The sequence below is a fragment of the Helobdella robusta genome (assembly GCF_000326865.2).
Source record: "Helobdella robusta unplaced genomic scaffold HELROscaffold_33, whole genome shotgun sequence".
Lineage (NCBI taxonomy): Eukaryota > Metazoa > Annelida > Clitellata > Rhynchobdellida > Glossiphoniidae > Helobdella > Helobdella robusta.
Genome location: NW_008704623.1, coordinates 1,615,781 through 1,639,467, shown reverse-complemented (window position 1 = coordinate 1,639,467; position 23,687 = coordinate 1,615,781). Strand labels below are relative to the sequence as shown.

The following is a 23,687-nucleotide window of genomic DNA, read 5'->3' as shown; positions in this document are numbered from 1 at the left end:
TCGCGGTTGCTATAGTTATTAAACAACAAATCTACTCTTCATACATACAAACATACATACATACAAGCATACATGCATACAAACATACATATTAATATATATATATATATATAAATATATATATATATATACGCCCATGCATACATACATATATATGTATATATATATATATATATAAACGCCCATACATACACACATACATACATTCATATATACTTGCATTTATACATACATACACATACACTCACATACACACACACACACATATATATATATATATATATATTTATATATATACATTTTTTCATTATATAAAAGCTGGTATTTCTAAGAAACGAGTACATATTGATGTACAAATGCCGAAAATTTTGTTCATGTTCTCTGTGCTAGATAGGATTATTTTGAAATGATATCTTTCTAGTTAATGAAACTCGGATGGTATATAAGTGTGAATAGTTAACTTCACCACTACTACTAACAACTTACTACTTCTTCGCCTGGTTTCAAGCGCGTTATTGTTTAGCAAAATCGAGTTAATTTTATAATAAATAAATAAATAATAGACAGACTAAATCACATTGCGGATTATTATATTATAGGTACAAATAAAATATTGTAACCATAATTATCTGTAACTATTGTGACGTCATCGCGTGTTTTTGAAGAAAAAAAACTATTTAAGAAAAAAGTGCCTGAAAAGATGAAGCCGAATAGAAAATTAGAAAATTTAAACATCCTCATTGCAAGCAACATGGAGAGGTTGGGGATAGATTTTTTTAACGATTTTCATTATTATTTGTTGTGTTTAATTTCAATCTGCATTGTATATATACTAGGTTTTTGATGTGTGGTTGTTCAACGTTTCAAAATTTCATCCATCCATCCATCCATCCATTCATTCATTCATTCATTCATTCATTCATTCATTCATTCATTCATTCATTCATTCATTCATTCATTCATTCATTCATTCATTCATTCATTCATTCATTCATTCATTCATTCCTTCGTTCATTCATTCGATCATCATGATAATGTTACACGGTATGATTGCATAAGCATGTGGTATAGGTATGGTGACCCCAAAGTAATAGGCATTTCTCTATATCTGCATACATTGCACGAACTTTGTTCTCGTAACAGTTAATATGTTTTTATTATGAATTTATGAAATTTTTGTTTAAAATTGTCGAAAAATGCGGAAAAACCTATAAAAATTCCGAGTTCATTAACACGTTACAGCCAGCTAAAAGCTATGCTGAGACAATATTTGCTCACCTCACACATATGCAGCCAAACACACTATATTTAATGCAAATTTATGAATTAATTCACTTTTATAATAATAAAATTATTAAATTATTGTTATTATAGTAAAAAATTAATAATTTCGCCTTTATAATTGCGTATTTTCTGAAATATTCGACATAAATTTCGAGATAAAACTTGAGATGTATTGCGCAACCTTTATATTGCGATGCAATTCTGCGAATCGATTTTTTGTGCATGTTTTTATTTATTTTTAATAAAAAATTGTTATTTGATAAATTTAAACTAAAAATTAGGATAAAAAAATAATTAAAAAGTCGGCATTTTGATTAAGTTTTTCAATCTTCCATTCAGATTATTTTTTTTTATTTCAATGCACTTTTAAAAATATTAATTTATTCTATCATAACTCTTAAACAAATATTTTTCACTAAATCATAGCTCTTTTGACCTTTAAAATGATTTGTTGACGCATTATTTGCGATAATTATTTGTAATAATAATTATTTATTGCTATAATTAAGCATAATTTATGGTTATTAGGCATAATTTATCATAATTATTGCTTTTGCAACATAAAATGAAGATTTTCAAATCATGGTTATTAATTTTTTAACTTTTTTTTATTTAAAATTTTAATATTAAATTTTAATCTATGGTTACTAATTAAATTTTTATTTTGTGTACGTTAGTGAAGTCGGCATTGACTTTAACCAGTTAAATAACAAAAAATAATGTAAAATAAAAATATTGCTACTCTCAATTTGTCAATTCAATTAGTGACACTAATTTTTTTTATTTAGCTAAGGTTGTTAGTGCAAGTGCTGGTAATAACAATTTATCTGCCATTTTTAAGCCTTTTAAAATTTAGAAAAAAGGTTATAAAACCACATTGCCTTCTTACAGCTTAAGTTTTTTCATTCCTTAATATGCTAATCTTGAAATAGATTTTTTGATATTGATGACAATTCAGATTTTAAATTTGAATAGCTGAAATAAAATATTTTTTTTAATTTTTTTATCTTTACAGAGACGAGTCATACGCTCATGACTTGAAAGATGTCCTGAAAACAGCTCACGAACAGGGCAGACTAACCTGCGGCATCTACGAATGTGGAAAAAGATTAGAAAAGTGAATTTCAATTTAAATTGTTTATTTCATTTATATTTAAATATTTAATATTTTAAAAATTTATGTCTAAATCTATTTGTGATGGTTAGTTTGAAGTTTATACAAATTACAATCTATTTTAAAGTTTTTTTATTCAAAATTTTGAAAAATTATAAAAAAAATTAACACATCCCTATTTTTATTTCCCAACCAATAGCAATCCAGATGACATAATGTTATGTATTCTACCGGTGTCTTCAAAGCAAGAAGACCCGACACTTCACATCCACCGAACACTAATTAGTGCGTTCTGTCTAGAGGAAGGCATCCATATTGTAAACGTGAGCAGTGCGGACAGTTTGAAAAATCTCTTCACCTCCAAATTTGGCTCCGTGAATTCAGATGGGGAGGACATTGTCTATGATGACGTCGTTGATGACGTCATTGGTGATGATGTAGTAGAGGGGAATGCTTGTTCCAATGCTGATAGTAAAGATTACAATTGTCTCCTGGTCGAGGTGGGTAAATTATTTTTATTATTTTTATTTATTTATAGTTTTACTGAATTTACTAAATTTTACTATAAGGATAAGGATTATTTCGTTTTTTGTACCTAAATTCAATTTTATTCAAATTCTTCATCCAGATACCGATTGAAAATCTATCCCAATCCGAGGAAAAGATCCTAAATCTATTGGACTACTATCAAGATGAATTCCCATTGGTCGACCTCGATTTTATCGGGTTGCGCTGCTGTTAGATGATTGGCTGCTGAAAATAGCACGTCTGAATACGTGAGTCATCGTTTCCCGATAGCCAGTTTCTGGTAAGTTGAGTGATTGATTCTTGGTTGATAAGATGAATGATTGGATGAATGATTGGATGAATGATTGCTTGGTTGATTGATTGATTGGATGAACGATTGCTTGGTTGACTGATCTATTTATAACCTTTTAAACGCATTTTGGATGTAAATTTGAGTGTTGCAAATTAAAAAATTTTTCAGGTTGTAACTGTTACAAAAAAGGGCACTTCTAACTTGTTGCAAAACCAACAACTGAAGCAACATAGCACCGACTGAATGCCGGGTCGACAGTTTCGCAGAGACACACAACTACAACAGCTACAACTTCAGTAGTACAACTGCTGCTACTGCTGCTGCTACTACTACTACTACTGCCGCAACGACAGCTAGTACTACTGCTACTACCTCTACAACAACTGAAGCTACTTTCACTACTACAACTGTTACTTCCACAAAGACTATTACTACTACTTTTCGTATAATAATAACAATAATTATACCAAAAGGAACTACTATTATTACCAACTATAATTATTATTAATTATAATTTTTATAAATATCTGACAGTGGCTAATTATGTACAATGCCAACAATCTCATTTCTTATCGTTCATCCAATGGTCATTTATCATCATCATTATTATCATCATTGCGGTTACAGAGTTATCAGTATTGTTATCATTAATTATAATATTATTATTGTCGTAATTATTATTATTATTAATATTATTTCTAATATTATTAATATTATTAATGTCGATTTATTTATTATTACGTTAATAAAATTGTAAATAAAATAAATAAAATAAAACTACTTGAATATTATTAACTCGTTGTGGTTTGACTCGTTTATCTTAGAAAAGAGCCCACTCAATAATAATAATAGTAATAATAAATCATAATAATAACAATAATAATAATAGTGACAATGAACATAGGTAGTGAACATGCGAACATACAGGCAGGCATACGTGCATGTACACACACAAACATACAATTACAAGCATAGTAACCCATTTAGACGAGTCTATAAAGTTCTAGAATTGATTTAACCTGACAAAGGAAGCTTGCAGCACAAATAATATGCACGCATATAAAATACAAACGACCATACATATCTTCATATGCATACATTCATACATACACATTCATATTTACATACATACATAAACAGACACATACATTCATACGTACATACATACACACACGTACATACATACATACATACGTACCATGCAATTTTCAGACCAACATTTTTAATGCAACGCTATTGCGAGAACCTTGCTGCTAAATGGCCTAGAATGTTGGTGCGAATTCTACTTTGTTTACATTTTCAACCTATTTATATACCCAGACGCACATAAACAAATAAATACACGCACGTACACACACACAAACAAACACACACACAAACACACACACACACATGCGGTCATTGCCATTTACTCCCCTAAGATATGAATGGCGAAGAATTCAAGATTCTTGTTCCGGGTAAGATTAAAAACATTATTGTTTACCATTATTAATATAGTTATTATTATTAAATTAAAATAAAAGATTAAAAGGACGAATTTAAAAGTTGTACACATTTGTGTGAACACTCGCTTGCATCGCGTTTCTCCATTTTGCCTGCTACCATGTCAACGCCCTACGTAAGTACATAGTGTGTGTACAGAGTGCACAAGAACTTGTTTGTGTGTATGTGTACTGTGATGTGTGTGTGTGTGTACTAAGGATATTAAGTACTCGTGCACTTATGTATGTGTGTGTGTGTAGTGATTTAAATATGTGTTAATGTACGCGTTTTCGAAGGCTGTATTAAGCGTATGAAGTATGCATGCATTTTTTTAATTATTATTATAAGAAAACTTGTATAGCGACTTTTATAGAACTACCCAAAGTCGCTATCCAACATAACCAAAAGAGAAATTTTGTCCTTTTAAGTGATCAAACAAAAACATAAATATTTCGGAAATAAACATAAAATAAAGATGCCATTAACCAAGAATCAATAAATAAGGTCCCATAACACAATTCAAACACTCACAAAGAGTGTGTATGTATGTGTAAGTATGTATGTATGTGTGTGTAAGTAAGTATGCATGTATGTATTAATGAATTAAGCGTAATAACGATTTCAACAGTTGCTTCAATTGTTGTACATTCAAGATCAACGAACGAATGAGTGAATGAATGAGTGAATGAATGAACGGGCTGGCAAATGAATGAACGAATAAAAAATAATTAACACCTATTTGATTATTTATTTATTAAATCTCAAATTTTTGAAAAAAAAAACAAAAACTAAAAAACAAAAATCCGGAAGGAACAGAAACAATTATATCTACCTATCTACAATGCGATAAATCAATAATAATAATAACAATAATAATAATAACAATAATAATAATAATAAGCAGTGGCGTTAAAAACTGTTACCACTATCATCATCGTCGTCCTCATCATCATCACGCCACCATTGTCATTGTCTTGAAATAATAAAAAAATGTAATATAAACAATAATTATCGTTGATGATAATAATAATAAAATTTATTATTATTATTGTTAATTATTATTATTGTTAATTATCTCGCGAGGGCAGTGATGAGCCCCGAGCAAGTTTCAAAGAATTCTAAAATTTGGTGAAGCCCTGTAGACGATTGGTCATCCACTTCCATCTCTTCCTCTGATTGGTCGGAAAATATTTGAATGGTGAAATGTGATAGGTTGATCTTTATGAATGGTGAATTGTGATAGGTCGATCTTTATGATAGTAAACTGTAATTGGATGGGATATTTTTTATATGGAGAACAGCAAACGATTGACTTTTTAAATAGTGATTGGTTTATAAGTTTTGAATGGTTATACTAGCCAATCATAAATCAATCAACCAGCTAGTCAGCCAACCAGCCAGCCACCAACCAACCAACCAACCAACCAACCAACCAACCAACCAACCAACCAACCAACCAACCAACCAACCAACCAACCAACCAACCAACCAACCAACCAACCAACCAACCAACCAACCAACCAACCAACCAACCAACCAACCAACCAACCAACCAACCAACCAACCAACCAACCAACCAACCAACTAACCAGCCAACCAACAAACCAACGAACGAACGAACCAACCAGCCAACGAACGAACGAACGAACGAACCAACCAACCAACCAACCGGCAACTTCGGAAGCAGCTCTAGTCATTTTTTTGACCCTAAGTGCATCGGGGTGTTCGGATGTGTGGAGGTTTTTAAAGTCCAGAAGGTAACTTTTGCCGTCAACTTGATAGAGCTGGAGACCCATTTTTACCTTTGGTTGATTGATTGATTGGTTGATTGATTGATAGATAGATAGATTGAATAAATGAATTATTGACTATCTGGTTGGTTGAATGGGTGTTTGAAATATAAGTTATGAACAATTAAATACCTAGGCTACAAGCTTTTATCATTCATTCGCTCAATCATTTGCTCTTTGGCTCATTCATTTACTCTAAATTTAATTTCTATCTTTTTCTCTTTCCCTCTTTTTCTCAATCAATCAATCAATCAATCAATCAATCAATCAATCAATCAATCAATCAATCAATCAATCAATCGATCAGTCAATCAATCAATCGATCAGTCAATCGGCTAACATATTTCCCAGTAACTGGATTCTTTCTTCTGACAATGACATGAAAATTAGTTATCACTTTCCATTCCTAATAAGAACAACAACAATAATGATAATAATAATGACGATAATAACAATAACAATCAAGTCTTCATCGCCAACATCATCATCAGCATCATTAACAGCAGCAGCAGCAACAGCAGCAGCAGTATAACTTACGTAACCGAGGGTTTTCATTGCTTTAAATACTTCGTGCATTATGTCCAATGGCTTGCTCTGTGATCTTATACCTGTCAATGAATGAGGGAATGAATGAATAAGTGAATAAATGAATGAATGAACAAAAGAACGAAAAGCAAATGAAAGAGTAATAATTGATTGACTGAAGAAAAAAGAAACATGCAAATTGAATAAATGAACAAAAGATTGAAAAAATAAGCGAATGAATGAATGAATGAACGAGTGAAGAAACGAATTAAACAAATAACCTAGATGCCATTTAGATTTTCTTATGGGCGGGGCTTTGGTATCAGCTGGCAGTGACGGGATTGGATCGAGGGCTACAGTGGCATTCAACTCTAAGCAAGTGATTGGCGAGTCGATAGACTCATGAATATTAATAAGCAATATAAAATGGTGGCGAAAATTTTAAAATTTGCACAAATTCCCCATCACATTAGCAACGACAATATTAACAACAACAACAACAATATCAACAACAACAACGACAAACTATAAAAATAACAGGAAGTAAAACCCCAATTCCTGACTTGGCATCCTTTCAGGGTGATGATGGGTCGTGGTGGGGGTCGTTGGAGACATGGGGGTGCTTGTGCCCTCGTTCTGCTGCTAGGCCCGCCAAAAAACAAAATAACAACACGACAGTAATTTCATTCATACAGGGCCAGGAACACTTTGAAAAACAATTCCCTAAAACAGACGTATGCATCATATGGATGTCAAATTGCATGTGAAATTTCTCAAAAATTCAAACCCAATCAGTGCCACCCGAGAGCCACCACCACCACCACCCCCACAATCACCACCACCATCATCATCCACATCACCATTTTAACCATCATGAAAGATTCAACGGGTGGACTGGAGGCCACGAAGAAATCTAGGATCTGCAACTTCTCCGTCTCGTCTGCGATCCTCTTATTATCCATGATGAGGTTGTAGGCTATGACCAGCTGGTCCTGCTGGTCCCCGCTCAACAGTGCACTGTGCACGTCGGCCTCACTCACGTGACACTTCTGTAGGTGTCACGTGATCGTAACGATTATAATAATCAAAGATGGTTGGCGGGAGAGAGAGAGAGAAAGAAAGAGAGAGAGAGAGAGAGAGAGAGAGAGAGAGAGAGAGAGAGAGAGAGATGACAACACCACCAACAAAAATACATTTCGGACAAAAAATATCAGAGATAAAAAAAATTATAAAATCCCGTACAGAAACCACCCCCACCCCCATATAAAACAACAACACCCCCTAAAGAGGGCCAGCCCTGCTCACGACTGACCTCGCAAACCTCCTGAATAACTTCAGTATCAATGATGGAAGCATCCACATCGGAGCCAGTCGGGAAGAGGTAGGCAGGCAACTGCTGCTTGAACCACTCATGCTCCCTGATCTCGCGAATGCAGGCCCTCTGAATCGGGTCCACGACCAGCATCTTCGAAATCAGATTGGCTACCGATTTGTTCACGTGATCGGGGGTGTAGTAATGGCCAGCTGTGATTGGTTGGGGGCGTGAAATTAGGTTACAAGCCAACAGGCAGACAAATAAATATAAAAAGCACACACACACACACACACATCACTAACATTTAATCTTTCTAAACAAGGAAGGCACGTGTTCATCATCGAACGGTAACTAATGAATAATAAAAATAATAACTAGAATACCAAATAATAATAATAATAATAACGACACTTTAAAAAAAAACCACAAACTGTTCCACAGAGAAGTGCGAATAGTATGACACCACAACTCCAGATGTCAACCTCAGGCCCAGCATACAATCTGTGAATGGATGATTGAATGGATGAATGAATGTATGGACAGATAGACTGAATATATATATATATATATACTGAATGAATGAATGAACAAATGAATGAATAAATGAGTTTTTCATTTGTGGGATCGCATATAATCTGCAAATGTATTAATGATAGGTAAACAAACGAATCAAGGTATGAATGAATGAATGAAAGTGTAAATGAATGAATGAGCCACAACAACAGCAACAACAACAGCAACAACAACACAAACTTTCCAGAAATGACTTCTGGTGCAGCGTAATTCGGACTACCGCAACTTGTCTTCAAGAACTCTCCATCCATCATCATGTTTGACAGGCCTCGTGTAATTGGTTAATTAGATGATAAGAGTTCGTGCATAGGTTAATAGCGAGGCAAAAGCATAATCTAGGTTCAGCGCTTTAACATGCTGTCCTCACAGTGAAACACAACAAAGTGTTTTTAGATTCTTATTTTTGAGTCAATGAATCAAGCCAAATGTAAGAATAAAACACATTGTCGTCGTCATATCATTTCAGATATTCTAACACTACCGATTTGTACAGCAATAAAAGAAATTAAAACCAAAGGCTTTTCAGACGATAACTAGCCGTTATAACGAACCATTTAATATATTTGAACGAATTTTTGCTAATTATAAATTTAATATATGTTACAAAATAAAACCGTTAATATATGAGAGCTACGGATAAAATAGTACATGTAATGTAACATGGGTATAACACGTTACAATAGTGAAGATATCTTCTGACACGTTTCGTTGCATCTTTGAAGAAATCAATTTCAAACATAAAACTCAAACAAAGGCATGTAGTTTACAACAAATTGCTCGAAGTAAAATATTTTTAAAGCGTTCTTACAGACAATCTTTGAGAGAAAGGAACGCACAAAACCATCCATCTATACTTAATTCAACTTCAAAACCGCCCATCGTTTCGAGTTCTTCGAATTCTCAGAACATACAAATTACACAAAATAGATTACAAACGCATCTACAGCATTATTATTTTAATAAATTTATTTATCATTTTTATTCTATTATTTATCAATTTGCTTGCTCTGTAATACTCTCAGTTAAGCTTTGGCTTCTCATACCACTCCTTTTGAATAATTTATGAAGAGTTTGTCTCTGTAGGGTAGAGAGAAAGAGAGAGAAAGAGGGAGAGAAAGAGAGCCTACAGTTGATTCATATTGATGTTGTTGTGATTATTAATGTTTCGGCTGATGTTATTGTTGTGTCTCTATGTGGTTGAAAGTTATTAATGATTGTTTGGTTGATGTTTTTTTGTTGTTGTTTTGCAATCATGTCATCTGTTTTGTATGTGGCTGTTAGTTTTGTTGTTTCGTTTTTTCACTTTTGATGTTTTTTTATCTTGTGGACTTTTTTCTTTGTTTTTTTTCAAGGTTTTTTAAGGCGTAAGAAGTCTTATTTGTAAGAAAATTTATAAGACAACTTGACAATGAATTCCGCAAATAGTTAAACTAAAACACTGAAATCCACTCCCATCTTTGTAAGAGAGAGAGAGAGAGAGAGAGAGAGAGAGAGAGAGAGAGAGAGAGAGAGAGAGAGAGAGAGAGAGAGAGAAAGAAAAAGAAGAGAGAGAGAGAGAGGAGGAGAAGATAAAGACTGCTAATATATATAGACCTCGTCTTGGCAACAGGGCAACAGCAGAACCAAACGCTTCAACCATTACACCATTTAAATCTGTTCTGCCATAATTAAAAAACAACGTAAGCAAACAACCAACCAACCAACCAACCAACCAACCAACCAGCCAACCGACCAACCAAAATCAGCGATTTTAACATTCAGTTGCTTATCAAGCAGTAAGTTTTCAGGCTTCAAATCTCTGTGGACTATCATGTGACGATGGCAGTAGTCCACTCCAGATATTATCTGCTGGAAAAACCTTCTTGCCTCATGCTCTTTTAGCTAAAATTAGATAAATTAGGAGGGTTAGGAGGGGCCCAAGATGATGATGATGTGGAAGGTGGTGGTTAGGATGATAATGATGATAAGATGGATGATGATGTTGATAAAGATGACGAAAAATTATAATAGCAATAATATATACAAAAACCAACCAACCAGCCAGCCAGCCAACCAACTAACCAACCTTCCCATGCTTTACAATGTATTCAAAGAGTTCTCCACCGCCCACATATTCCATAACCATGAATATGTCAGATGGAGTACTAATAACTTGGTACCTATAATTATTAACAATAATAATGGTAATAATAACAATAATTATTATTATATTGTATTAAATATAATAATAACAATAATAATGAACAATTTAATCAAATTGAAAATGTATAATTATAATGATATTCCCATAGTTTTGTATATAAGTGATTTAACAACAAACTCAACATTATCACCACACCACCGTCATCATCACCACCTACTTACAATTTAATTATATGTGGGTGCCTGAAGAGCTTTAAATTTTGGATCTCCCTTCTTATCTTGCCCACCACATCCAGGCTCTTTATCTTCTGCCTATTCATGACCTTGATTGCGACCTTGTGGCCGGTCAGCTGATGAATACCGACTTAACAGATGTTTTAAAAAATGGTCATAAATGTGATGATAGCTATCAATGATAAAAAAATCACAATGAGATCAATTTTTTTCATATTTTTTTTAAAGCCAAGGTAACTCAAATGAATATATTTTTTCAATGGCTATTTTATATTTTAACTTTGGATTTGAAAAAATTTAGTCTGAGTAAGATAGAAATAGTTAGATCAACATCAAATTAATTATAAAATGACGTAATTATATTAGGAAATAATTAAAAAGTTAATCAAAGTGCAGTCTTTTTTTTGTTTCAAAGACACTCAAAGAGACAAAACTGTGAAAATAATCAATTAAAATAAACAGCCTAAATTCTAAAAAAAGCAAACAAACGAAATTAGAAAATAAGTAAAAAATAGGGACTAGAAATCACTAATGCCTAAATAACTCTGAAAATAAAACTCTTAAAAAACTAGAAAAATGACAAAAAAGCAGCATCTCCATCAGCAGTAGAGAGTAGACAGACAGCAAGTAGACACAAAAAACACTTATAGAACACACTAACAACTACTAACTTTTAACTTTTCCAAAAGTTCCTGATCCAAGAGTTTCCCCCAGAATATAATTTGCAATCTTAACTTGAGGACCAGGCGAATTTAATGAAGAAATCATCGGATTTGGGTTAATTTTTTCGGACGCCATTTTTGCTTTCGGTATGTTTTTCAACAAACGATAGAAATGTGCAAATCACTTTTTTTATTTAAAAGTTTGATGATTTATTATTAATAAAATAAACTTGAATGTTTTAAAATAAAATAAAATTAATTTTTATACTTAGATATTTTTAAATTTAATATTTGAATATATACTGAAAAAATTGTTTGAAAGTTCCTAATTTAAATAAAAAAATGGCTCTCCATAAACTACATATGGTTGATTATATAAAAGGAGAGTTATGTAATGATAAAATTAATTTTTCTCAAATAGATCGGTAACTGTTTAGGTTTTTAAAATTTTACACTAATTTTAGGCGAATTTCACGATTAAATTTTTAAAATTAATATTTATAATTGTTGATTTTGCGAATTGAGGAGTTAATTTAATTTTGCAACTGCGCAATAGGTGGTTTTTATAATTTAAAAAAAAAATAGCAAAATTTCCACATTAAAAATTTAAAATTTTAATTTAAAATTATAAATGTTATTAAAGTTAAATTGTTTATTGAATGCTAAGAAACTGTAAATACTTTTATAATAATTTGAAAAAATTAGGTAATTATAATTTGTCACCAGCAGAATAACTTCTGTGTTCTGTGAACATGTGAAACCTATGAGATGAGAGCAACAATTTTATTAATTAATTAAATTAATTTTTAAAATAATAATTTTAAAATAATAAAAAATAAATTAAATTAAAAAAAAAAAAGTTTTAAATTTGTTTGAGTAGCAATAACATAATGACAAATCATTAACTTTTCACTAACGACTAAAGTCTGAAATTTTTACAACAACCGACTGGCCAACCTATAATCAATTATACTGCCAACAAATCAGTCAACTCACTTAACTTTTACTTATTTACATTACTTACAAGCTAGGACTTCTGATGGATTGGATTAAAAGGTATCAATTGAAAAATAAATGAATAAATTTTGATGACACTTTTAATTTTTAATTAAATTAACTAACTAACTGATCAATTTATAAATAATTATAAATATCTTTGGTTTTTAATTCAATTTTAAATAAATTTTTGTATACAAAGACACATGTGGCGTAAGGTCACAATAGTGCTAGAGCTAAATAATACGTTGTGATATAAAAAATTTCCTAATTTTGAATTTCCTAACTAACCCAGCAGCATATCAAAGCGTAAAGATAGAGATTCAATTCCATCCCCGACTGAGTCTACTTTATTTAAATTCTCATTAGCCGATGAGCTAGCCAATGAGCGTCTGACAGACATCGATTTTTCAGTTTTGGTCTCACTACCGAATGGCATTGATATTAATGAATGGTTGGCCTCACACAGTAAGTGGTGATGGTTGGTTAGTTGGTTGGTTGATTGGTTGGCTAATTAGTTGATTGATTATGTAGTTAGTTGGTTAATTAGATGGTTAGTTGATTGGTGAATTGATCGTTTATATCATTATCTTAACCGTCTTCTCTATCATCATCATTCTTAATTTAACTCAAAACAGGCGCAAATTTTGTTTTTAATTTGCAATTTCAACACTAATTAGAAGGACACATTGTAGTGATTATGATGTTGATTATGATGTTTATTTATTCTTCTTTATTCATTCATTTATTCATTCATTCATGCATTCATTCATGCATTCATTCATTCATGCATTCATTCATGCCTTCGTTCATTCATTCATGCATTCATTCATGCCTTCGTTCATTCATTCATGCATTCATTCATTCATTCGTTCATGCATTCATTCATGCATTCATTCATTCATTCATGCATTCGTTCATTCATTCATTCGTTCATGTTGTTGTTATTATAAGACACACTACTATTTCATTATATTTTTTCATGCATGTATATATTTTTTTATTTTATTTTGTAAGTAAACAGCCATTGTTATTGTTACTACTACTAATACTAATACTATTACTACAACTGCTACTGCTACTCCTGCTGCTACTACTACTACCACTACTGCTATTATTTTCAGTACTTAATATGTTTCCAGCATTATCATTAGTTCATTGAATGTTATTTAGTTAATAATTTTTCAACTTATCCATTGGATAACTGACACTCCTTGCACATGCAAACTCTCCCAACTCATCAGCCAGCTGTGTCATACTTTAATTTATTCATAAACAAACTTTAACCTCACCCACATAATCAGCTGTGTCATTTTTTGAGCACGTCAATCAGCTGTTCAGCTGTTTGGCCGAATCCTGCAGGGCTAGCTGTGCTCAGAACAGCTCAATGTTAGTAGCTGTGATGGCGATGATGATGATGATGCTGTTTATGATGATGATGACGCTAATGATGATGATGATGATGATGATTATTATTATGTCAGTTCTTATCAATGGGTGGATGAAAAAGGTAAAAAAACGAAGTACAATGCGCCACAGTTTGTCGACCTTCTACTCAGTTCCATACAGAAATATGTTGAAGATGAAACCATTTTTCCAACAAAATACGGTTGGTTAATTGGTTGACTGATTGACTGGCTGGTTGATTGGTTGGTTGTTTGAATGGTTGATTGATATATTGATTGGCTGATTGGCTTTTTAATTTTTGAGTTGGTTGATTAATTGTCATTCATTCATTCATTCATTCATTCATTCAATCATTCAATCATGCAATCCATTTCATTTGAAAGTATGCAGGCAAATACATGTTATCATTATTATTTTTATTACTACTTACTACGACTTATACTACTGCCGCTACTACTACTACTACCACTACTACTGTTACTACTATTACTACTACTGCTTTTTCTTTTACTATTACTACTACTGCTTCTTCTACTACTACAACTACAACTGAATATTTACACAGCAATGAAAATAGGTTGGCATTTGATTTGATTGATTAAAATTTTATACCAGGGTTCCTATTATTTACCATCAACACACTCACACACACACACGCGCGCGCGCGCGCACACACGCACACATTATCATCGACATCATCATCATCATCATCACAATCAATCATCATCATTATCATGATGACCAGGAAATAAATTTCCCCAAACGTTTGAGGCGATCATCCGCAAGGTACACTGCAGACTACAGCAGATCATCAATCACATCTACCAGTACCACATGAAGTCCGTGATGCAGTTGCAGTTAACTGTTGGTTGGGGATTGTTTGGCTGGTTGGGGATTGGTTGGTTGGTTGGTTAGGTTGAGGATTGGTTGGTTGAGTGATTGATTGATTGGCTGGGTGGTTGAATGAATTGATTGATTGAATGATTGATATGCCGTCTGCAAATACTCAACTTTTCAACCTTTCAGTCATTTAACAAGTCTTCAAGTAATCATTTAATTAATTGATTACTCAATCAATCAATTAGTCAATCAGTCAATCAATCACACATTTTCCCACAGGCCTGCTTAAACACAACCCTCCTACACTTCCGCCAATTCAACGACAACTTCCATCTTCTGACGTCATCATCTACGTCGTCGTCGTCGTCCGACAACAACAACATCATCATTCAGAAGGAATTAGATCTCCTGGAGCCCTTCTACCAGCGACTAAAACTACTATCTCTACAACAGAGGCAGTTGAAGCAACAGCAACAGCATCACCAACAGCAGCAGTACGTGACGTCATTCTCATCGCCTTCGACGCCTATGTCATCGTCATCGTCACCATTTCAAAACTCGTCGTCGCTTCAGTTCTTACCGCAGAGGAGTAGCTACACTAATTTCACTAATCTAGGAAATAGCGACTGCTCGCCGGGTTCTTCATCTCTACCTAAACAGCAGCAGCAGCAGCATCAAAAACAGCTGCCGGCCAAAAAAAGAATCTTTATGTCCCAGTCAATCAATAAGAATAATAATAATATCACTAATAATGACAACAACAACAATAATAATAAAAATATAAATATTATAGGTAGTAGTGCTAGCGTTAGTTGTAGCAGTAATGGCAGCATTTCTACCAGTAGCAAAATATGTAATAGCAATAATAATAATAATAATAATATAAATAATAATAATAATAATAATATAAATAATAATAATTGTGATAGTAGTAATGGTAATTGTCTGACATTGTATGTTGCATCTTAAATAATAGTAATTATGATGATGATAACAATAATTTTTTTTTTCGAAATTTAATTCTTTTTCATCTTGTCAAATTTAATTCTTTGGTGAATTTATAATGATGATAATAATAATAATGATTGTTATTATTATTATTGTTGTTATTTTTATTGTTTTTTTTTTACAGTTTATTCCCAGCACTAATAATCTGAGTTATATTGTTTTATATACATTTATATGTATGTGTGTGTATGTGTGTGTGTGTGTGTGTGTGTGTGTGTGTGTGTGTGTGTGTGTGTGTGTGTGTGTGTGTGTATTTTTAAAATGCATTTCAATTTATTTTTTAACATTGCCAATTTGTTTTATCATATGCTACAAGAATCATGGGCTCGAAAAATTCCTTTATCATATTTTCTCTCTCTCTCTCTCTCCGTACACTTTTCTTATTTTGTATTTTTATTTCTCTCTTTCTCTCTCTCTCTTCCCTCTCTTTCGTTTTCAGTAGCATACTCTTCAATTAATGTAAGGCGTGATGCGTTAATGATACTATTAAGCTTTTTACTCCTCTCTTTTCTCTCTTTCTTTCTTATTTATCTTTCCTTTTTCTCTTTATTTCTCTCTCTCTCTCTCTCTCTCTCTCTCTCAATTTTATCCATTCAATCATCTATTCAACTTTGTAGATATTTTGTAAAGACACAGACAGGCGTTAGACTGCGCTGTAGACAATTTTTTGCTAACAACAACAACATCAATATCATTTTTGTATTTTTGCAGAAGTAATAATAATGATAATAATAATAAGAATAATAATAATATTATCATTGCCGTTGTTGTTGCTGTAATTATTATTAGTTATTATGTTTGTTGTTATTTTTGTTGTTTTCGTTTTCCTTTTTCTTACCATTCTTTCATCGTTCATCAGCTATGATAAGTCTATGTTACTGACTAGGAGCTTTACACACATACACACGCACACACAACACATACACGTACACAGACAAACACACGCACACACAACACACACATACGCACACACACTAGAATTCTAGTACGGAAAATTGAAAAGGCAAACTTCTTTAAATTGATTAATGCCAACAATTCGGTAGAATTCATACAATACTCTATAAAATATGGTCTTCCAACACATACACACACACATATATATATATTATTATCTCTATTACACTGATGATGGTAAATGTTACCGGAAAAAGCTTTCATGCTACTACCTTTGCGACAACTAACTCTACTACTACAACTAGTAAACTCTTTTCCTATAAAACCAATGGCAATATCTTCTTAAAACAATAGTAATAATTTTCATCTAGATATTTTGTTAGCATTCACTATGATAATTGCGTCGTCCCTAATTGTAGCTACATTACACGTTCTCAATATAGATCTTCGTTATCGCGTTGTATCATAATCATGCCTATGTTAAAATATCAACAATTATGTTTGTATATATATATATATATATATGTTAAAATATCAACAATTATGTTTGTATATATATATATATATATATATATATAAAGACTCTATATATACACATAGACACCCACATACACACACACGCATACATACGAATACACACACACACACACACACACACACACACGCAATTCCTAGCTTACCAAACATTAAAAACCGTTTTTTTCGGGTATGGGCCAAAAAAACTGCAACAAGAGTTATAAAACTGGTTAATATTATTACTAATTATTATCATTTATCGTTAATACCAACCATATAAATAATTTCATTAAAAAAATGAGCGAACCAGTGAATAGTAGTGCTAGCCATGTATGTCAATGCTTTATAAAATACGTATATGGAATTCACTTTCCTTAAATTCAACTCAACAACTGCCTTTCTCTCTCTCTCTCTCTCTCTATATATATATATATATGTGTGTGTGTATGTATGTATTCATATCCCTCACGTGATCTTTGCGTTCGAAAAAGATCAGATATATTTATTGTTTGAATGATTTGATTACCGTTGAATCTTTCATTTTATAGTACATTAGGCCGGTGGTTTATAACTATATATAAATATCTACATATGTATATTATATAGTACACACACACACAAAAAGATAGAGATATATATTATATATATATAATTTTTCTTAGGCTCTTATTACATTCAATCCATCTGTAATTATTTCTTGTAACCGATGAAAATTTCTCTCTAAAACTGGGAAGGTGTTGTTGTCCTTAGTTGATATTTCCATTACCATTTGCTATTAAGTTGAGAAAATGAAGTAATAAATATAAGAAGGAGTTTATTTCTGTTATTATTAACTACTGAATGAATAATTAGCATATCCTGCTCTAAAATAATATTTAATAATAATTATTATAAAAGTAATAACAATAATGATACAGCCAAAAATATCAGGAACATTAACGTTTCAAGCAAAAAATGTTGTGTATGTGAGATTGCTATTATTAGCTGCGAGTTTACAACATCCCGAAATGTATGTATGTGTATATGCATTTATTATTACGCTCGAGTGTATGTATGTACGTATGTTATTCTTGGCAACTGAAATTTTCCATTGCCTGAAGTGTTTTAACCACATAAAAGAAAGAAGTTTAGGAATATTAACAAACGAGAATAACAATAATAATTATTTTATTATTAAATCATTACGAATTTAGAATCAAATATTTAATATATCAATCATTAAATAATAAGAATAATAATATATAAGAACAATGACGGTAGAAATAATAATAATATTTATAAATATCAGCTGATTTTAACAAGAAATGCAATTAAATAGTGCTGTATAACATTACTATTTTTATTGGTAGTAGTAGTATTAGCAGCTGTAGTAATAGTAGTAGTAGTAGCTGTAGTAATAGTAGTAGTAGTAGCTGTAGTAATAGTAATAGTAGTAGTAGCAGTGGTGGTAGTATTACCATTTATCAACAGATTTAATTAAAATATAAGAAAATTAAATTAAAATGATCTACCAAACCAAATTACAGTAATTATGATGATCAAAAGGTATAATAGGCATAATAATAATAATAATGATTCGTCTTCCTGTCTCTCTCTTTTCTCTCTCTCTCTCTCTTATTCTCTCTTGTTTACGATGACACCAGGACATAGATCATACTGTCAAATTGAAGAAAAAATTTGATTGAAAAAGTGATAAAATTGAATTATTATTATTATTATTATCATTATAAATTATTAGTTATTATAAAAAACATACAAAAAAAAGACAAAAAACAAATAATTAAAAAAACGGATTACCTATAGAGGTAATAGAAGAAGGTAATAATGTAGAAAGCCAATTTGATCCAGCCTTCACGATTTCCTCGACTGAGTTCGTCTGCATTCATGATCGTGGTGGGGTCATACAGACCAGGGCAGGACATAACTGGTCTGTTCATGTACCTATGGTGTTTTTTTGAATAATATATCTATGGTGCTTTTTAAAAAGCACCAACGTTCACACACATAGCACAAACCTCTCACTCATAGCTATAATTAAATAATAATTATTGTCTATTATAATTAATAAAATAATTAATTCATATATTTTCAAATGAATAATAATTTACAGAAACCTATGGATATGATAGAAAAGTAGTGGCAGATTGAGTACCACTGTGATCCACTCGAAGGTGATGATGAAAAGCAAGACAAAAAATGCATGTAGGCCGTACTCTGGCAGAACTAACTATAATTATGATATTGTGAAATTATCTTTTAATTTTATAAACAAATTATTTCATGTATGTATACATCTATGTTATATATATGGTATGTCTATGTATAAATAAAGACTTTTAAAAACCTGACATTGCTAATGAAATGAAGTATGTATGATGAAACTAGATACTAGAATCTTTCAAATGTTAGTGAAGCTTAACCCAACAATGTGTTGTTCATAATTAACAATTATTTTAAATTAAAAAATTTAATTATTTAATATCTTTGATCGAAGAAGCAGAACACTTGGGTAAAAATTCACTGGAGAAAAAAAAATTACCGGATTTAGACTTCTGCACTGATCAATGGGGTTCTTATAGTCAGTCTTTAACTCATCAAAAGCAATGATCTGTTGACAGGTGAACAAAAATTCATTATATATCATTAATAACATTAAAAAACTAAATACTTCTAAACTTAATTAAGTTTTAGTAAATAAATATTTAGTATTAAAATGGCGAAAATAATTTAATAATCAATTTTTAAAATATACGAACTGTTGACAATGAAATAATTAACAGACGTAAATCTTTCTTACTTGGTAAATCACGAAAAATATCAAAATAGCAGTAAAAATTAAAGCAATTATGTAGCAAAATGCAACGAAAGAAAACGCCATCTTGGTTTTGCCGGATGCGGCAAATTCAGTTTAAATTTCAAAAGTTAGAAAAGAAAAAATAATGTTAATCGAAATGAATGATTAAAATTTATTTTCTAAAATACAGTTTTTGACATTAATCTCGTTTAAAATGGCCAATTCACGTAACAAATACGTAAGTTACTTCATCTCAGTTGCAAAACTTAAACGAGATCAGATTGATGTTACGTGTTTATAGAGGATTATATGATGAAAATTCTTTAAAAGGTACTTTTTAAACTATTTAAAGGCCATGCTGTGAAACCATGAAATATTGCATTAAAACGTCTTATTTTAACACAATTTACTAGTTTATGCAAAGATTATATACACATACAAAGCATAAATGTACACAAAAACACCTTTCAAAAATGTAACACCGTCTAACAGATAGAGAGGAAGAAAAAAGGAGAAATAAAAAAGAGATAAAAAGAAAAAAAAGAGAAGAAGGGAAATAGAGAAAAATAGCGCACACACAAACGGCAATAATGAAGCGCTGTTAACATCTAACGCACATCTCTGGACGCCCCTACCCTCCTCTGAGAGGACATTAACCAATAGAAAGTGACACCAAACAGCTGGAAAATATGGAAATAAACACGGCATTGACGATAATAGGTGAAATTGAGCAACATGCATTATTGAGTAGTAAGGTCTGTGTGTAATAAAGTTTGATGATGATGATGTTGTTGTTGTTGTTGATGATGATGATGAGGAGGATGTTGTTGACGATGATGATGATGTTGTTGATGATGATGTTGTTGTTGTTGTTGATGATGACGTTGTTGATGATGTTGTTGATGTTGTTGTTGTTGATGATGATGATGTTGTTGTTGATGAATGATGTAGACCAAACGACATAGAATGGAAAGATGCAAGTAAGTACTGCTAGTTACTTCAAGACGATCATTATCATAATCACCACCACCATCATCATCATCATCATCATCACCATCATCATCATCACCATCATCGTCACCGTCATCATCCATCAATTTAAAACAGTTGAGAGCTTTTTTAAATTGAATTAAGAATTAATGTGCAATGATGCGAACATACATACATACATACATACATACATACATACATACATACATACATACATACATACATACATACATACATACATACATACATGCATACATGCATACATACATACATACATACATACATGCATACATACATACATACATACATACATACATACATACATACATACATACATACATACATACATACATACATGCATACATACATACATGCATACATACATACATACATACATACATACATACATGCATGCATGCATACATACATACATACATACATACATACATACATACATACATACATACATGCATGCATGCATGCATGCATACATACATACATACATACATACATACATACATACATACAGACATACAACGTGTTTAAATACGGTTAAATGCATCCTAAGCCCATTCCACAGTAGCTGGATATTGTTGTACACATGAAGGCAATTTCAATTTTTTTTTTGCAATTGTGATGATGACTTCAAAAATGATGATGATGGTAATGATGATGATGAGGTAATGATGGTGATGATGATGGGGTAGTGATGGTGATGATGAGGATTAATCGAATCAAATCGAATCGAATGATGATGATGATGATGATGTTGAAGACACCATGGAATCTAACATCTGTTTTTATCATATGTGTTATATCCAATCAGCCAATCAATCAACCAATAATTTAATTATTTTTTAAATACGTTATAATTATCATTACCATTGTAGTTATGGTAAATAATTACAATTATATAATTAATATAATTACTTTCCTTGCAGGGTTGAACCATAATTAGAATAATAATAATAATTGGGGCCAAAACAACATTTTTTAAAATTACAACAAAGCAATAACAACTACAATCACGACTATAACAATATCAACAACAAAACTACTATTATCATTACTATTGTAGTTATGGTAAATAATTATAACTATATAATTAATATAATTACTTTCTTTGCAGGGTTGAACCATAATTAGAATAATAATAATAATTGGGGCCAAAACAACATTTTTTTAAATTACAACAAAGCAATAACAACTACAATCACGACTATAACAATATCAACAACAAAACTACTACTACTGCTGCTGCTGCTACTACTACTACTACTACTACTACTACTACTACTACTACTACTACTACTAATAATAATAATAATAATAATAATAATAATAAATAAATAATAATAAACTTAATGGGTATGGATTAAAAAGCAATAGAATAAAGCGGAAGTGGATGGTTTTAATTAGATTTGACAGGTTACTTATTCATTCATTCGTTCGTTCGTTTGTTCGTTCGTTCATTCGTTCGTTCCTTTGTTCGTTCGTTCGTTCATTCATGCTATAGTTTATTCTTCCGTTCGTTCCTTTTGGCCATTTATTTGTTTGTTTGTAAATTTATTTAACTGTTCATCCATTAATTTCGTCATTTGTTTATTCTTTTATTCATTCATTTATTTATTTGCCTGCTCATTCACTCATTCGTTCATTCATTTATTCAGTCAAGCGTTCTTTCATTCAATTTAATAATCACAAAATGATTTAAACTCACTGCAGGCCATTTTTTTCAATAATTTCTTCTTTCGTTCATACACAAAAATCTCCTCTTGAAACATTATTTACGATCAAAATATTAATAAACGCGCGCTGTATTGTGATTCTCTTTTCTTATATTTGTTCTTTTTTTTCTCTGCTTTTACTTCCGGCCATTGCCGGAAGTTGTGGATGACGTGATAGTCACGTTTTACTTCTCTATGTAGAGTCTTTTGGTCTCCATTTTTATTTTTTTATTCTTCATCACTATAATTATTTTAATTTTTAATAATAATAATAATATTAATAATATATTTATAATAATAATAATTGTTATTATTATTATATACTTAATTATAATTATCATTATAGGAACGGGGACAATGGCGAAACTCAAGCAGAGAATATCATTATCATCATCGTCGTCGTCGTTATCATTATCATCACCACAACCATCATCATCATTACTATCACCATCACCATCTTCATCATTACTACCATCACCATCATTAACATCACCATCATTATCATCATTACCATCACCATCATCATCATTACCACCATCATCATTATCATTACCACCACCACCATCACCATCAT

At 31.4% G+C, this 23,687-nt stretch overlaps 4 protein-coding genes across 4 annotated transcripts; 2 read left to right on the top strand and 2 right to left on the bottom strand.

Moving 5' to 3' along the window:
• The first annotated feature begins 355 nt into the window (after positions 1 to 355).
• On the top strand, positions 356 to 3,835 carry HELRODRAFT_192478 (hypothetical protein). The gene is made up of 5 exons (XM_009022844.1): positions 356 to 759; positions 2,300 to 2,401; positions 2,598 to 2,898; positions 3,027 to 3,206; positions 3,387 to 3,835. Exons 1-4 carry the CDS (start codon positions 701 to 703, stop codon positions 3,138 to 3,140), a joined length of 576 nt encoding a protein of 191 aa, XP_009021092.1. The 5' UTR covers positions 356 to 700; the 3' UTR covers positions 3,141 to 3,206; positions 3,387 to 3,835.
• Positions 3,836 to 5,771: 1,936 nt separating this feature from the next.
• Positions 5,772 to 12,047, bottom strand: HELRODRAFT_82669 (hypothetical protein; the record flags this gene model as incomplete). Its single annotated transcript, XM_009022843.1, has 15 exons — positions 5,772 to 5,870; positions 6,407 to 6,502; positions 6,831 to 6,896; positions 7,028 to 7,098; positions 7,297 to 7,386; positions 7,579 to 7,651; positions 7,885 to 8,064; positions 8,328 to 8,539; positions 8,633 to 8,681; positions 8,762 to 8,831; positions 9,084 to 9,171; positions 10,640 to 10,784; positions 10,969 to 11,062; positions 11,268 to 11,409; positions 11,951 to 12,047. The coding sequence occupies 15 exons, from the start codon at positions 12,045 to 12,047 to the stop codon at positions 5,772 to 5,774; spliced, it is 1,572 nt and encodes a 523-aa protein (XP_009021091.1).
• A 1,246-nt stretch (positions 12,048 to 13,293) lies between these two features.
• Positions 13,294 to 15,541, top strand: HELRODRAFT_124681 (hypothetical protein; the record flags this gene model as incomplete). Its single annotated transcript, XM_009022842.1, has 5 exons — positions 13,294 to 13,405; positions 14,242 to 14,326; positions 14,422 to 14,546; positions 15,090 to 15,208; positions 15,464 to 15,541. Coding segments are annotated over 5 exons (519 nt in total), but the record flags the coding sequence as incomplete, so codon positions are not given.
• A 2,743-nt stretch (positions 15,542 to 18,284) lies between these two features.
• Positions 18,285 to 20,643, bottom strand: HELRODRAFT_185743 (hypothetical protein). The gene is made up of 5 exons (XM_009022841.1): positions 20,400 to 20,643; positions 20,142 to 20,210; positions 19,717 to 19,829; positions 19,400 to 19,543; positions 18,285 to 19,258 (listed from the first exon to the last, which is right to left on the bottom strand). The coding sequence occupies exons 1-5, from the start codon at positions 20,478 to 20,480 to the stop codon at positions 19,231 to 19,233; spliced, it is 435 nt and encodes a 144-aa protein (XP_009021089.1). The 5' UTR covers positions 20,481 to 20,643; the 3' UTR covers positions 18,285 to 19,230.
• Positions 20,644 to 23,687: the final 3,044 nt, after the last annotated feature.